Here is a 16,934-nt window from a genome sequence, read left to right as displayed (position 1 = left end):
TATTTCTCTCACTTACTGCTCATCTACACTGAAGTGATAAGTCATATCCAGTTAAAGTTGTATGGATTTTTAAAATTACAAATGTTAATGTAAATATAATCAAATGAACAAAACATAAAGTTTTTATAAACCTGAGCTTGGCTGCAGGAACCTATTCTATTTTATACACATCGAAGTTATTTGCTTAAAAAATCTACATATAAATATTGAGGACCTCCCTTGAAATTATAAAAGTGTAATTCTAAATTACGCTACACCTAGAAGATACGGGATTGATCCTACCTCCGCCACTGGTTGGACAACTTACTTAGCTCCTCTAGGCCTCAGTTTACTTACCAATGAAATGGAGCAAAAAATTCTCCTATTTTCCCCATCCATCTCACAGGATTGTCCTGAAGATCAAGTGAGATAAGGTGTGACAGTCCTTTACGAAATGTAAAACCCATTACAGGACATCGGAAGTTGTTTTGTGTGTTGCAGTGGGTTCTCATTGGCACACATGGGCTGAAAACTGTTTCCTCTTGTTGTAGACAAGCAGAATGATGTGGAGATTCCATCTCCCACCCAGAAGGACAGAGAGAAAAAGAAAAAGCAACAGCTCATGACGCAGATAAGCGGAGTGAAAAAACTGATGCACAGTTCAAGCTTAAACAATACTAGCATCTCACGCTTTGGAGTCAACACGGAAAATGAAGATCATCTGGCCAAGGTATGCATGAGCAGGGGGTGTGCATATGTAGTTCTCTGCTCTACAGCAAGTGGCTGCCCCAAACTATCTACTAGAAAATAGCAGTGATCACGTTTGCTTTGTTATTAAACTGGATGATAAGAAGGCTGGTGTGGCCTCTTAGTCCATTGCTGGGCACCTAATTCAAGATCCTTTTTCTACAACAGAGGACCTTTTGTTGTTTAATTCTGAGCAGGATTTTTAAATGGAAGTTCCTCATGAATGAGAATCATACCAAAGACACACAGAGAGAATCCACAGGGAGGCCAGGAAACAGGATTGAATTGTCCCAGAGGACAGACCAGCACTATATGCCAAGAACTAGTTGAAGAATATGCACTGATTGGCAGAGCCAGGGAAGACATGAAAGAGATTGACAGCACTGACTCAGAGCCCAAACCCCAACTGTGGAGGAAGGCATAGAAAGAATTCACACGTCCACCAGGGGGGCACCTAAGGTGACCACCAAGGTCATCTTGGCCTGTGACACTAGGAAATGAGCTCGCTGTGAGCAAACAGACATTCCGTGAGGCTTTTTGAGAGATGCCATTATAGCAAGGTTGATCTCACATTGGAGCAAGCCCCTGGGGAGAGCCTAGATCCCTTATTCCGGGCAAGAGTTCAGAATGGAATAAATGACTCCTTTAATCAGATTAATCTTGGAATAATCTCACAACACAGGACTGAATAATGTTTCTCCCAGGTCTATCTGTAGCCCAAGGTCTCTAAGATGGAATAATATGCAGTTGGCATATTTCATGACCTTTTACATTAAATTAGGGTTGACTTTTGCACAGTCTAGCAGCTGAGCCTCCCCTACTTGGCCCTTTGTGATAATAACCAGGGGGCAAAGGAGTTCCCCTGAGATTTTTTTCTTAGCTGTTACTAATGGGCCAGTGATCAGTGAAGAGGAGAGACAGGGAAATGGAGCCACAGGGACCTCTAGCCACCTGCAGCTACCTCCGACGACAGCTTGGTTGAGGTCTGATGTGTGGCAAATACAGGTCAACAACTAAATCTGTAAATTAGACTCACACACTCCCTTTTCTGAAAAAATATACAGAAACATGTAACTAGAATGAAAAAGGCACCCAACCTCCCAGGCCATTCCATTTTCAAATCTTCATGCAACTAAAATACTCTAAATAGACACTCTAAAGACTTAGCCAGCAATTGTCCAAAAACTAAATAAGAATAATCAGGTATGCTAAGAAAACTGTACTTATTTCTAAATACCTCTAATTTTGATTATAGGAGCTGGAAGACCTGAACAAATGGGGCCTTAACATCTTCAATGTGGCTGGATATTCGCACAATAGGCCCCTCACATGCATCATGTATGCCATTTTCCAGGTAAGTAAAAAGGAGACAATATTGCTTATTCAATTAGATGGCTTTTTATGATTTTTTTTCCATCCCAGTCTACTTTCCTGATTTGACTTTTCTTCATTTTTGGACATCCACTTATTTATTTTCTAATCCATTTTACTACATAGGAAAGAGACCTCCTAAAGACATTCAAAATCTCATCTGATACATTTGTAACCTACATGATGACTTTAGAAGACCATTACCATTCCGATGTGGCATATCATAACAGCCTACACGCTGCTGATGTAGCCCAGTCAACCCATGTTCTTCTTTCTACGCCAGCATTAGATGTGAGTAGTTTTGCATTACCTGCCCATCCTCCTTAAAATATATGCTATCCAACATGTAATATATTTACAGAAATAATTGCACCTGCGTGAACTGGTTCTTTATTATGTATAACATCTATTAATTGGGTTACTAATAAAGATGAAAGACATTTCTACTTACTCTGCTCTCTAATGTCAGAGTGACCCTCTCTTTACATCTCTCACAATTAAAAAATTATTTAATTTTTAGGCAGTTAACAGGGTGCTTTATTTTTCATTGTATCACCAGTATCTAATGAGTGTCCAGTTCGGCATCTAGTATGTAGTATATCTCCAGTCTGACTTGCTTCTTTGACTTGTGTGTGCTTGTGTTACATACGCTCCATTCTTCCCTACCACTTCTCCAAGAAACAAACATCAGACCCCACCTGGAGCATGGTGCTAAGGCCTTGCCATAGGCTTGATGTGGCCATGGGCATCACCATCATCCCTTTCACATGAGACCTAATGATAATGGATAGAATCTACATTTAATTAACGTACTGAGAAAGTATACAAATCAACAATCCTTCTCCCAACAAGAGTGAAATAAATACTTGAATATGAAACTGAATAAGCAGGATACAAGCCAATGGGATACAGAGTTAAATGTGCTCATTTCACTCTGCAGGCCGTCTTCACAGACTTGGAAATTCTGGCCGCCATTTTTGCAGCTGCTATCCATGACGTTGATCACCCTGGAGTCTCCAACCAGTTTCTCATCAACACAAGTGAGTTCACTACTAGAACAGTCATTTGAGATAATTTTATGATTCATTGGTTCATTTTTTCCCTCTAATGTTTTCATTATGGATGATAATAAGGGTAATAATGAGGTAATCCTTCATTCCACTCAAGCTGGTCAGACCTTTCCTGGATACTGTGTCCAGTCCAAAAACATAATTTTTTAGCTGCACGGAGAACTTGGAAAGGGTCAGAGGGGAACCATAAAAAGTAGTCAACATTTGGAAAATACAGTATGTGAGGGAAGAGTAACATATGGAATTATTCAGTAAGTACAAGGAAAGGCTTGAGGATAATGTGACAATGATTTTCAATGTTATGCTGGGCTCTCACGTAGAATATGGTAACCCACTAACATCCCTCTCTACTGAGGAAGCAGGTCCAAATAAATATTGGATCTGAGCATGGGAACCTCCAAACAGAAATAAAACTACAAAGACTGGAAAGCTTGGTCTGTAGTAGTGAAGATGACCCCAGTGGCATTAAAGGCTTGTCCAGCCTTGGGACTTCAAGCTATACACAATACTTTTGTCATGCTGAAAATACTTGGTATCCATGCCAATGAAAATCCTTGAATTTGGGGCACCTGGGTGGCTCAGTCGGTTAAGTGTCCAACTCTTGCTTTCAGCTCAGGTCATGATCTCACTATTCATGGGATTGAGCCCTACATAGGGCTCTGTATTGATAGTGCAGTGACGGCTTGGGATTCTACCTCTCCCTCTCTCTCTCTCTCTCTCTCTCTCTCTGTCCCTCCCCTGATCATACATGAACCCTCTATCAAAATAAATAAATAAATATTAAAAAAATAAATAAAACCCATGAAATTTCTCAGCTAGTGCACAATTTCTAATTGCCAAAAATCCAAATTCTTTTTCTTCTGAGAATATTGGTTATCCAGTGGTGGTCATAATTAATATCAAGTGCTGATGGTTTTATAGGGATGCTTGAGCTACTTCCAATGTCAGAGGCTCTGTCCTGCTTTATCATCAGAATATCTGAATAATCTAGCTGTAGGGTAGATTCTTTTTTTAACCTTATTCTCCTACTGAAAGAATATAAACATTGGGCAACTACCTGGCTGTTGGGTTGTATTGACTGGCACAGTGTGGTGTCACAAATCAAACCATATACAGGCCAGTTAGCTTCACACAGAAAAAAAGGTTTTTCTGCTACAGCCACTTACAACACTAGAACATATAAAAGCAATTTGCAGATCTGGGATTGATCACAAGTGAACAGGGCAGGAGTGCTAAAATGACTTAATATAGCCTACCACCCATCCTAAGAATGTAACACTAAGCACACAGTTAAAACAATGGTATGTGAGTGACAACACCTGCAGTTAGGAACCTATTGCCATCACTTGGCTGTTATTCTTTATTCAGAGAAAATGTTCCTTCCAGATTTATTGACCATATTCTCCAGTGAAGATCGGGGCTCTGCCCAACAGAAGAAGTCTATGGCTCTTCTGTGTGAAAGGCAGGCTGGGAGCTATAGTTTAGGTATCCAGGTCTTGCCATTTCTGACATACAAGGCCAGAGGACAGAAAATCTGACATCAAGATTGTGCTAAACAATTATTAATGTTTTGTTACCATATTTGTAGTAAGTTCAAAAAATCTAAATTATTTGGATAAAACAAAATTTCACACTCACACTATTAACATCTTTGAAGATTAAAAACTCACAATTGACAGAACTGGGAAACCTACAAGAAAGTGAAATAGTTTGAAAATCCTAATACATTTGATAAAGTTTAGTGGCATGTTCAGTTTATTCCTTTCCAAAGCAAAAAATGTGTGAAGACATAAAGGAAATTACAAACTGAGATAAAAATAGGGTTTAATTGCTTGGGCATCCCCTTACCTAATGGTGAATTCTTCATCTGAAATGAAGAAGGAGAAAAAGGATTTTAAAATACCATGAATTTTAGTCAAAGAGAAAGCTTATGCACCAATATCTATGGCAAGCATGATTTGCTTGGAAACGGACTACTTCCCCTTGGAGGGGGAAACTGTGTCTCTGATGAGAAATGACATGTGAATCTTGGTTCCTAACATCATTTGGAGAGAACTAGATTTCACACTGAAGTAATGCCAACATTGGAATTATACCCCTTTGTTCTTAAGCCATCCTTTTTCCTTGTTTATTAGATTCAGAACTTGCTCTGATGTATAATGATGAATCTGTGTTGGAAAACCATCACCTTGCCGTGGGTTTCAAACTGCTACAAGAAGAACACTGTGATATTTTCCAGAATCTCACCAAGAAGCAGCGCCAGACACTCAGGAAAATGGTTATCGACATGGTAAGACTTCCTTTCTACAACCCTCACTTACTTTTTTTGCCCAGGACAAGAAACTCCATTCTCTTGAGTCAAGTGAGTTTATTGATAGTTTCATTTCTTTTTACCCTAGGTATTAGCAACTGATATGTCCAAACATATGAGCCTGCTGGCGGACCTGAAGACGATGGTGGAAACAAAGAAAGTTACAAGTTCAGGTGTTCTTCTTCTGGACAACTACACAGATCGTATACAGGTATTTGATGAAAGCCTTTGATTTGACACAAAGCCAAACCAAACTACATTAAACAATTAAAAAATGAAAGCAAACATTCATTCAGTTAGTTGCATATCTGGTTATTATTACAATTTGGGCTTATTTTAAGAACCAGGAAAATGGACATTCAAGTTTATCCTCTAACTTATGTAGAAAAATATAACCCTACTTACTGAATTTCCTAGTTCTAAAAATAAATGGCAAAATTCATTTGTAATAGGGGATACGTGACTACTGGTCCCAAAAGCTTGTGTTTGGATATAAACCCCATTGACTTGAAGACTATTAGGTCTGTTTTGATTATACAAACTGCCATCAGCTGGTCTCTTTCTGCAAGTGGAAAATATGAAGACATCTACTTTTGAGTAATTCTTTGCATTTTTTCCAAACTGGGGAAGGGAAACGATGGCAGTGTTTGACCTCTAATGTCCCTTCCAGTTTTTACAATCAATGACTATCAGTCTGAGAAGACACACATTTTCCCTTTTGAGACTCCTACAATGGTAAATAACCAAGCCTGGCCAGCACCATTGAAATGCTTTTTTAGTGCATGCACCACAATTATAATGCAACTAAAATGTTCTTGGGTTGAGGACCAAGTGTACTAGTTCAAGAGGGATAAGATGTTCTGGTAGTATTTACATCTAATTTTCTGGGATTTCCAAAACTTGATTTCAGGTCCTTCGCAACATGGTACACTGTGCAGACCTAAGCAACCCCACAAAGTCCTTGGAATTGTACCGGCAATGGACAGACCGCATCATGGAGGAGTTCTTCCAGCAGGGAGACAAAGAGCGAGAGAGGGGAATGGAGATCAGCCCAATGTGTGATAAGCACACAGCCTCTGTGGAAAAATCCCAGGTACCTAATATGCGATTCTCAATGTTTCTGTGAGCTCTGCCGATTGTAGAACCAGAGGGTTCTATCACATTCCTGAAGTTATAAGGAAGTAACAACCCATTTAGTTCCATTCTACTTGTGACTCATTTGCCCACTCCATTACACTCAGTCTCTCAGGGTGGAAACAGAGCAGTCCTCAGAAACCCATCTTGGTCTGTGTATCCTCAAGCAGTTTAGGGAGTTAGTTATCTATGACCTTAACAAATCCAACTGACTGAACTCAGAGCTACTACCTCCCTGCACCCGTGTCTCCAGATTTCTCTTATCCCTGTCTTTATCCAGGGACTCTACTCTTCCTTCTTGCTTCCTCCACCCTGGGTCTGCTGTCCCTCCATAATCAAGTACACTGCCAAGTGCGGATCTCATTCCGCACACCTTTTCCGCCTCACAGTCGACGGCTTGTCCCATGTCCCTTTCCAAGGTTGTTTCTCCATCTCTGAGAACATACTGACATCTTCTAAGCGTGTCCAGAGCTACAGATGTCCTGTGTGCTGAGGACTGGAGACAATATGCTGGGGGCTGGAGGATGCGCAAATGCCTCAAATACCTCTAGCTGCAGAGTGGATAGCACTAGAATATTGCTATCCCCACAGAGGCTTAGGGTCTGCTGAAATGCTATGTTTTTTCAGGGCAACAAACGGCCTTAGCCAGGTAGTCATGATTGAGAATGGATGCATAGGCTATTCCAGATGTTTATCACAAAAGCAGTAGGAGTGCTTTTTTTAGTGTTTATCCTCTCTCCCCACTACCTGCCATCCCCCCCTGGCATATGCTTGTAATATCGATGCAGAGCTCCCTTGCAGTTATTGTTTCTTAAAGAAACCCCAGTCAAGTGAGTTTAAAATCTGTGAATGTGCTCTAAAAAGCTAATATGCTCTAAAAATACACAGTAGCATTAAGTTATCAGAGACAATTCAAATCCCTTAAATCCTTCATTAGAATAATTAATTAATTAGAATAATGCCCATTTATTGTCCACAGTGTTATTTTGTACTTTCATGGTGTTCTATGTGATTTTCTACACGTTTTCCCCTACCTTGTCCAATTTGAACCTCCAAAGAGCTTTGTGAGATAGAGCAGCTATTTTCCCGGTGCGTCAGATGGAGAAGCCATCCCCTTGGCTCATTTCACTGGCTTCTTAGTGACCCAGCAGCCCTCCATCCAAAGCTCTTCACTCTGCATCACTGTACAGAGGGCTCCCTGTTGCCATGACATCATGGCCCGCTCAGGTGTTTCCCACAGACAGGATCTGGCAAGCATTGTCTGAGTAGTCTGGCAATAAAGCCCTTGACTAGGTGCTCTTAGGATTTGTAGAGCTCTCTCCAATCCAAGGCCTAGGAAATAGTGGATAGAGACTACCTTTCAAAAAAGTGCCAGTCATTTAGCAGAAGCAAAACAAAAACAGAAAGGAAATGACCACACCGCATTAGCTGATTCCATTTTCTCCATTGTCCTTGAGCTTGTTTTTTTCAGGTCCCTGAAACACACCTTGAAAACTGTCTCTAAAATCCATTAAATACACATAAGGAAGTAAAAGAGAGGAAAAGAGAGTGGGTGAAAGCAAGAGAAATAACTGAATCATCTGCAGTCAACTTCATGTAACTAATGCAGATCAGAGATATCCTGACTTTGGTGTGAATTATGTTAAGACTAAGGAAGCACCAGGGAGGAGGAAAAGATAGGTAGGTCGGTAGATCGATGATAGATAGAGAAATAGATAATAGATGATAGATATAAATAATATGTACATATAGATAAAGATACAAAGTTCACATGTGAACTTTGATCTATTTCATGATTTGCCAAAACCCAGAATGTTGCGAAAGGAAGGGTCTCCAGTGGGGGTGGAAAGATAGCTGTATCATGTCCCATGGATGCAGATAAGTTGCTCTTGCTTATATACGTCGGAATCTGGACCCAGCATCTCACCAGTTCCCCAGACCAGGTCGGGGGAATTCCATTCCCTCATTCAACTTGTGCCTATTCTTCCTCCCAACCTGCCCCCACCCCCAGAGTTTCCTGTTTGTCCGACAATGGAGAGGTCAGCATAAGGCCAGGGAGCCAGCTCATGCAGGATGCATAGCCCCTGTGTAAACCATAACAGAGCCATAAGCCTCGTATTTATTCACAGGAACACTAGCAAAGGAACCGCTTAATTGTTTTTATTTTCCCTCCTTTCTCCTGATGGAAGTGACTATACCCTGTGGATCTAAGACAATTGCAGACATTTCCACAGAGAGGATATTTGTTTGTTTAGGGTCTTGAAGTATATTCAGATGTTTTACCATACTCGTCTACAAACGAAAGCATTCCACAGAACTTGAGAAATTTCAGAGAAGTCGGGGGCTGTCTCCCCTTCATTTTGGAATAGTGGCATATTTTAAATTTATCAGGGAAAGAATGTTGAGTCAGAACTCATTAGACCTGGAGCTTCCTTCTTTGTAGAATGACTCACAGAATCCAAGTAGTGACAAAGTCATTGCCAGCCAGGGTTACATCCAGACTTCTTATCGGGTACACATGAAAGGAAGAGTAGTCAGTTATAGTGAGCCAAACATAGACTTTGGAATCAGACAAAACTGGGAGTAAGTTCCAGCTCCTCTAGGCTCTGTGATCTCTGACGAGATATTTCATCTCAATGAGACTTAGTTTCCTGCTTTGTAAAGTGCGGGTAACAATACTTACTTTGTGGAATTAAGAGCAATAACTTATATATTAGATTCAGGGGAGGATGTGTCATATAGTATGTACTGAAATACAGAATCCATTATTATTGATCCCTCTTGGGTTGTTGTGGCTCTTTCTTTGCCTAGAAACCAGGACAGTTTGTCAGATTTTCAAGAGCCCATCGTAGTAACTGGTGTGTAACCCTATTTTTTTCCAGGTTGGTTTCATTGACTACATCGTCCATCCACTCTGGGAGACCTGGGCAGATCTGGTGCAGCCTGATGCCCAGGACATTCTGGATACATTAGAAGATAATAGGAACTGGTATCAGAGCATGATACCGCAGAGTCCCTCCCCACCGCTGGACGAGCAGAACAAAGACTGTCAGGGCCTGATGGAGAAGTTTCAATTTGAACTGACCCTTGAAGAGGAGGATTCTGAAGGCCCTGACAAAGAGGGAGAGGGTCACAGCTATTTCAGCAGCACAAAGACACTTTGCGTGATTGATCCTGACCATAGGGATTCACTAGGAGAGACTGATGTAGACATTGTGACAGAAGACAAGTCCCCGATCGACACATAATTGCCTTCTCCATGTGGAGATGAACATTCCACCTTTGACGAGCATGCCAGCTGTGTGGTAGGGCCAGCCCATCATAGGGGGGCCTAGCCCTGCACGGGACAAGGGCCATGTGGCCTTTCCAGTTACTTGAGTTTGGAGCCAGACTGCGAGACCACGAAGCCAATAGCAGTTCAGAAAATTCCACGGTAGGTTTGCCTTGCCTGCAAGCTTAGTGGAGAGCTAAAGCTTTATTTGGTACTGGAGGCCAAGATCAGATCCTGAGTAAATGGCTTGAAAATAGAAGACACAAAACTGAGAGATTTTTCTGCACTAAGTTTTGGGAATCTGTCCCCTCTAGTGACTGAACTGACTGATTAATAACTTCATTTATAAATCTGCTCACCTGTCCCCTTGTCTGCCAACCTGTGTGCCTTTTTTGTAAAACATTTTCACGTCTTTAAAATGCCTGTTGAATACCTAGAGTTTAGTATCAACTTCTACACTGATTAGCGTTCAAAGTTGACATAAACTTTTTTGACTCCTTCTGGGAAAAAAAAAAGGAAAGAAAATGGTCTTCCTTCTTTCTTGGGCAATATTTTTCACTTTACGACAGTTACTTTTGCAGATAGAAAGGACACGCTTCTAACCACATTCTACTTCCTTCCCCTGTTGTCCCATCCAGCTTGACAGTTGCCCGTATAACTAATGTGTCTGTTTGCCTGCTTAGAGCAGTATTTTTCCTCCTCTTAGAACTTGACTTTTTGTGCTGCAAACAGAATAAAGTGACCAAGCTAAGAGGTAGGAAGGGGTAATTGTGTTGTTCACAGTAACAGTCTGTGTAAAATTCAGCTTGTTTAGGCAGCGCTCCATGTTGTGGTCTGAACCCCTGGGCCACTGGGTGCTGCACGGGCCCCGTCCTGTCCCCTGCCCCCCACCCTCTCCCCTCAGTTACCCCGTTTTCAAATTTGATGCTGCCGTCTTTCTCTTGCACTGCCTTCTGCGCTAACACCTCCATTTCTGTTTATAACAGTATATTTATTACTTAATGTATATAATGTAATGTTTTGTAAGTTATTAATTTATATATCTAACATTGCCTGCCAATGGTGGTGTTACATTTGTGTAGAAAACTCTGCCTAAGAGTTGCGACTTTTCTTGTCACGTTTTTGTATTGTGTATTATATAACCTGGACGTCGCTTAAGAGAGACATACGACCCCTTCTCCAATGAGGACATTCGTGGGCTTTTATTCAGAAGGTCTGCCCTCTTCCCTGTCTGAGTTGCTAATACTGCACAACCCCTTTGTGAACCAGTTTTGGAAACAGGATTCTCACCTTAGATACTAAATGGTTTATACTGAGCTTTTACTTTTGTATAGTTTGATAGGGGTAGGGGGCAAAGGGACGCAGTTTTCACCCATGTTCTATCCAAATCTGTGTGTGCATGAATTGGGCGATAAGTGGGTTCTACTCTGAGTGTGGCTCTGGTGGAAGCAGTAACACTACATTTGCTCGCAGACGGTTCTTCGGAGAGTTCCCAGACTACTGACTTTGAAAGCCTCCCGCCTGCCATTAAGCAGGAATGTCATGTTCCAATTAATTACAAAAAAAACCCACAATAAAACAATGTGAATTTTATAATAAAATGTGAACTGATATAGTAAATTATGCAAATGTGAAGCTTCTGATAACACTTGTTAAACCTCTTCCTGGCTTCAGTCTCCGTGTGTAAAATATATTTCATGCTTTCCGTTCAGCATTGTAACTCACTAGTTAAAGAAATGGCACAAATGTGCATGACCAATGGGTTTGTATGTCTGTGAACACTGCATTCTTTCAGGTGGACATTTTCTTGTTTTCAAAAGTTTCTCACAATGTATGTTATAATAGTATTATTATTATTATATATTGTGCTCAAATGCATTCGTAAGAGACTTTTATATGAAGTGAATAAACAAAAGCATGATTAGATTAGACTGTAGGCCCAATTATTTTGTGGTTAGTTCTGACCTATCCAAACCAAATTTTTTTCTCTTCTCTTCCACCGTACACCACAAAGAAAACCAACCACTTTGCCTGGCAAACCTCTCAACTGAAGTTTCAGAATCTGTGTCCAAAAAGTCCCCTAGCTTAGAATGTTTCACATTTTCTTAGCAAATATCCATGCAGCTCAATCATGCGGGAAGGAAGGTGGTAAAGAAGTCCAAACAAAACCACTTTAAGAATCTGACGAGTTTAATCTGCTAGGTAAATAAAGGGAATCTCCAACTTGGCTGGATCCTCCAAAAAAATGAATCCTGGAATCCCAGAACATTAGCTTCGTGTTGTCAGATGGTCCCACTGATCCATTGGACTCATGAAGAATGGGAGGTCCAAAGAGTCATCTTCAAGCACCATTGACAGAGCACTGGTTGACTCTCGATCATTCATGGAATCTCCTATTGATCTTATGGTTATGTTTTTCTTTCTGGAAAGAGCTATGTAAATATCATGGGCAAAATACTTAAATATTGATTGAAATTTTACAATCAGCTTAAAAAAATTTATCCTGGGGTACTGGATAGTTCAGTCAGTTAAGCATCTGACTTCAGCTCAAGTCATGATCTCATGGTTTGTGAATTTGAGCCCCACATCGGGCTTTGTGCTGATAGCTCAGAGCGTGGAGCCTGCTTCGGATCCTGTCTCTCCTTCTCTCTCTATCCCTCCCCCACTCATGCTCTTTCTCTCTCTTGTCTTTCAAAAATAAATTAACATTAAAAATAACTATCCTGGGGCACCTGGGTGGCTCAGTCAGTTAAGCATCTGACTTGGAGTCAGGTCATGATCTCACGGTTCATCAGTTCGAGCCCTGCTTCCGGCTCTGTGCTGACAGCTGGGAGCCTGGAGCCTGGTTCAGATTCTGTGTGTGTGTCTCTCTCTGCCTCTCCCCTGCTCATGTTCTGTCTCTCTCTCAAAAATAAATAAACATTAAAAAAAATAACATCCTAAGAAGTGTGTGTGCATGTGTACATGTGTGTGTGTGTGTGTGCGTGTGTGTGTGTGTGTGGTAAGGAAGGCCACAAATAAAAATCAGTGGATAACACATAATATTTTAACCACAGTGAACTGATGTGTGAGCACGTAAGTGGACTGCTCTAGAAGCATTCCACTCAATAAACTGAAATTACTGAGTTTCTTTACAAAGACAAGATGCACTAACATTGAGCCAGTCTGCCAGGTTTCAGAGTTCATGTTTATAGCACTTAGCTCCCACCCCGCAATTTCTGATTCCATCACCATCATCCCTGAGCTTACAGATCAAGTGACCAAGTGAATCAGTTAGCATAGTCACATGTGTGACTTTTATAATGTCTATAGCTATAAATATTTATAAATATGTCCAAGTATGTTTTTTACAGAGAAATGGTTTTTAATCCATGCTGTAAATGAGAATCACTTGGGAAATAAATATATTTTTTAATATTGTTTGGGCTTCACCCACACTCCCAAATTCTGTTTGAATTGGTCTTGGGTAGAGCCCAGGCACCAGATTTTTCTGATTCTCCTACATAATCATAATATGAAATCTTAGTAGAGAGCCACTGCTCCTGAAGAGAGGGCCATGCTTGTGGCTAAAGCTTTTGTCAGTCTGTTCAAGCTGCTATTATAAAGTACCACAGACTGGGTGAATTAACAACAGAAGTTTATTTCTCATAGTTCTGGAGGCTGGTCCAAGATTAAGGTACCAGCATAGTTAGATTCTGGTGAGTGCCAACTTACCAGTCACAGCAAGTTACCTCTTGCTCTGTCCTCACTTGGTAGAGAAGCCTAGAGATCTCTCTGGAACCTTGTATTATAAGGACACTAATTCCATCCATGAGGCCCTCACCCTCATGACTTAAGCACCTCCCAAAGTCCTCACCTCCTAATACCATCATCTTTGGGAGTTAGGATTTCAACAGATGAATTTCGGGGGAGGGGCGGACACAAACATCCAGGACACAGCAACTTTCTTTCACTGCAACTGTCTTCAACTATTGTGCATCCACCATGGCCAGATGCTGGTTCAGGTACATAGATGAGGCCAAGCATCGGAGATGAGTAATACATAGCTCTGCACTCCAGGAGCTTACAATCGGCTGTGTTGCTCATCATCTGCCCAGCGGAAGACAAAATTATAATTATGTTCTCAGGAAAACCACAATGAAGATAAATCGAAAAGAAAGTTAATCATCTGATTCTAGAACAGGGATCATAAATGTAACTATTCTCTTATCTATGATGGTCTATCAGTGTTCCTGATTGCAGGGAGCAACTGCGAAGCTGAACTTACTATTAGCATCTCTGCCAAGGCTGTGGGTGATAGCTTAGTACTTACCAAAATGTGTAGGAGCCTAAAGCTGTGTTATAGAGCCAGGAACTGTCAGAGTTCCACAAGGTGGCCTTCCCTTGACATTTTCCCACAGGTGAATTTTGACATGTGTTGGGAGCCATGGAAAATCTCAGTGCACTGCAGGAAGCTTAATGGAGTTCAAGTGAAAAAGTGTGGTTTATTGCATGAGTTCTGGGACCAAGTGCTCTGGGTTTAAATCCTAACTCCTCCATTTACTAGCTACCCAATCTTGGACAAGTCACCTACTCTTTGGGTTTCAGTAAAATAGGGATTATTAATTTGTCAAGTAGGAGGTAATAATCCCAGGACTTTTCTACCATTCCATTACTCCTTCTGGGAGCCTCATCTCAGTTATTGATCAAGTCAATGGTCGTGAGCCTTAAACCCTGTGAAACCAAGGTGAGGCAGGATGTGGCAAATTCCCTTTATAAACCCAACATTTATGTACCTGTACCCCTTACAAAGGATTTAATACGCTGCTTATTGCCCACATTCTTCAAGATTCAAATCAGGTGCCCTCCTATAGGAAGCTTCTTTGATCCCCAAGGTTGGAATAAGGACTCTTGCTTGGGATACAAAAGCTCCTAGAACATCCTGTGCTTTTCCTGCGTAATCAGCTCTGTAACCTTGAGCAAGTCACCTAATCCTCCTGTGCCTTTGCTTTGTCATCTATAAAATAAAGATAAGAATAATAATACCTAGATTATGGTGGATTATGAGTTATGAATTACATGAGTTGATATACATAAAGTTCTGAGAAATATTATAAGTATTAATAATTAAGGCTTCTAGTTAAAGTCAGGTTCTTCTCTTTTCCAAAAGACTGTGACTCACTGAAGTCAAAAGCTGTAGCTTATTCACTGTTAAACTTTCAGTGTCCAATCCAATATCTGAAACAAATATACATTTGTCAAACTGTACTGAATCAAGTGGTTTTATGCAAGGGTAAAACGTAACCTCATGCTTTTGAAACCAAAAAAAAAAAAAAAAAAAGTGTTGGCCTCTGAATTCTGGATGATAAAGCCATGTGATTTCCTCAGAGACCATCTGGTCTACTCCTTTACTTTCATAAATAAAGAAACTGAGTCTCGGAGGCAGCTCGTTACCTGCCTGAGGTCACACAGTGTATTAATGTTGTAGAGACTCAGTAAATACGTACTGCAAACTGAGGGTCTTAAACAATGGAAATTTGTTGTCTGGCAGTTCTGGAGGCTAGAAGTCCAAGGCTATGGTGGTGTCAGGGTGAGCTCAGTCTGAGAGCTATGATAGGGAATCTGTGTCTGTATCTCCCCAAACTTCTAGTAACTGACGGACTCTTTGACATTCTTGGCTCATAGAAGCTGCACCCTGATCTCTGCCTTCATGTTTACATGGTGTTCTCTGTGTTTGTGTGCCTGCACCCAAATTCCCTCTTTTTATAAGGGCACTAGTCATATGGGTTAAGGGCCCACCCTACTCCATTATGACTTCATTTTAACTCATTATATCTGAAACGAACCCATTTCCAAGTAACATCACATTCTGAGGTACTGAGGGTTAGGACTTCAATGTATAAATTTGAGGGGGAATATAATTCAACCCATAATAGTCACTCACCAGAAGGTTTTCTAATTTCTTACTCAGGTGTCTTTTGGTCACATCATGGGGTTTGGGAGCCGTAGACACCTATTCAACTTCTCCGCACCACAACTTCTCTCTAAAATCAGAGGAAGAGACTGTTTGTCTGAATAGATTTGTTAGAATAACCCAGTTACAAAAAGGTTAATGCCAAAAAAAAAATGTTTCATGCTATATAGCAAGGCATTTTTATTTTCTTAAGGTCTTTCTGAGTGCTTCAAAGTTTCTTAATTATTTAATTACTAATTATTTCCTTGGTGTAGCTAAGTGCCACATGGAGAAGAGAAAGGAGGACCTTAGGGCAGTAGGGAAAACAAACCCAGGGCTTAAACGCTTAGGCTCTGAAGGTGAACGGATTCCAGTTCAAATCCCTGCTCTTCCATGTCCAAGCTGTGCAACCTGGGACAAACATTTAACCTCTTCAAGCCATACTTCCCTCCTCATTAAAATGAGGAAAATAATAATAGCTCTTCTGTGAGGTTTCTGTAAAGACTAGTGAACAACGCATAAAAAGTGCCTCAGTCTCCGCCATTATACTCGGATACCAGCTAAGGCTGCACTCTTTCCACAAATACTAATAAAGTGCAAAGTATGTGCCAGACACTGTGCGATGAGCAATATACATGAAGTCCCTGCCCTTGTAAAGTTTGTATTTGTGAGTAGTGGAGAAAAACCCAAAGAAACAAGAAGTATTGGTAGAATGATATGTTGCTCAAGGTGGGTAAGTGACAATGATTTGAAAGCAATGGCTCTGGAGTCCCCACAATGCAGACCGGAATCCCAGCCACACAGCCCAGGGCACAGCAAATATAAAGTGTGCCTGTCAAATTCGAAGAACAGCAAGAAGGCCAGAAAAGGGAGCAAAGTAGGAAATAAAATTGGCAGCCAGGTCACAGAGAATTGTTAGGCTTTATAAGGACCTCTCAAAGTCCTTGGATGGTTTTGAGCATGGGATTGACAGGATCAGATCTGCATTTCTAACAAATTACTGAGACCCATTAGAGGGCTGCTGCTGTTATCTTCTAAAGTGACAGGAACTTAATAAGATTAGCTGTGGCAGAAGTGGTTGAGAATTGGAAGACCTGAGATATATTTTCAGGGCAGAGC

The 16,934-nt window shown here is 40.9% G+C and overlaps 1 protein-coding gene across 2 annotated transcripts in view; it reads left to right on the top strand.

Annotated features, from left to right (window-relative positions):
• The window catches only part of PDE4B (phosphodiesterase 4B), a 433,205-nt gene extending 421,391 nt beyond the window's left edge, over positions 1-11,814 (top strand). For both annotated transcript variants that reach the window (XM_029948623.1, XM_029948624.1), the window contains 8 exons: positions 531-709; positions 1,982-2,080; positions 2,224-2,388; positions 3,038-3,137; positions 5,303-5,457; positions 5,567-5,689; positions 6,389-6,571; positions 9,495-11,814. In XM_029948623.1, the coding sequence (XP_029804483.1) occupies positions 531-709; positions 1,982-2,080; positions 2,224-2,388; positions 3,038-3,137; positions 5,303-5,457; positions 5,567-5,689; positions 6,389-6,571; positions 9,495-9,860 (1,370 nt within the window). In that variant the 3' untranslated portion in view covers positions 9,861-11,814. The remainder of the gene's footprint in view (positions 1-530; positions 710-1,981; positions 2,081-2,223; positions 2,389-3,037; positions 3,138-5,302; positions 5,458-5,566; positions 5,690-6,388; positions 6,572-9,494) is intronic.
• Positions 11,815-16,934: the final 5,120 nt, after the last annotated feature.

This window comes from Suricata suricatta, chromosome 8 (genome assembly GCF_006229205.1).
Source record: "Suricata suricatta isolate VVHF042 chromosome 8, meerkat_22Aug2017_6uvM2_HiC, whole genome shotgun sequence".
In the NCBI taxonomy this organism is placed as follows: Eukaryota; Metazoa; Chordata; class Mammalia; order Carnivora; family Herpestidae; genus Suricata; species Suricata suricatta.
Note: the sequence above shows the minus strand (reverse complement) of the source record. Positions and strands in the feature narration are given on the sequence as shown.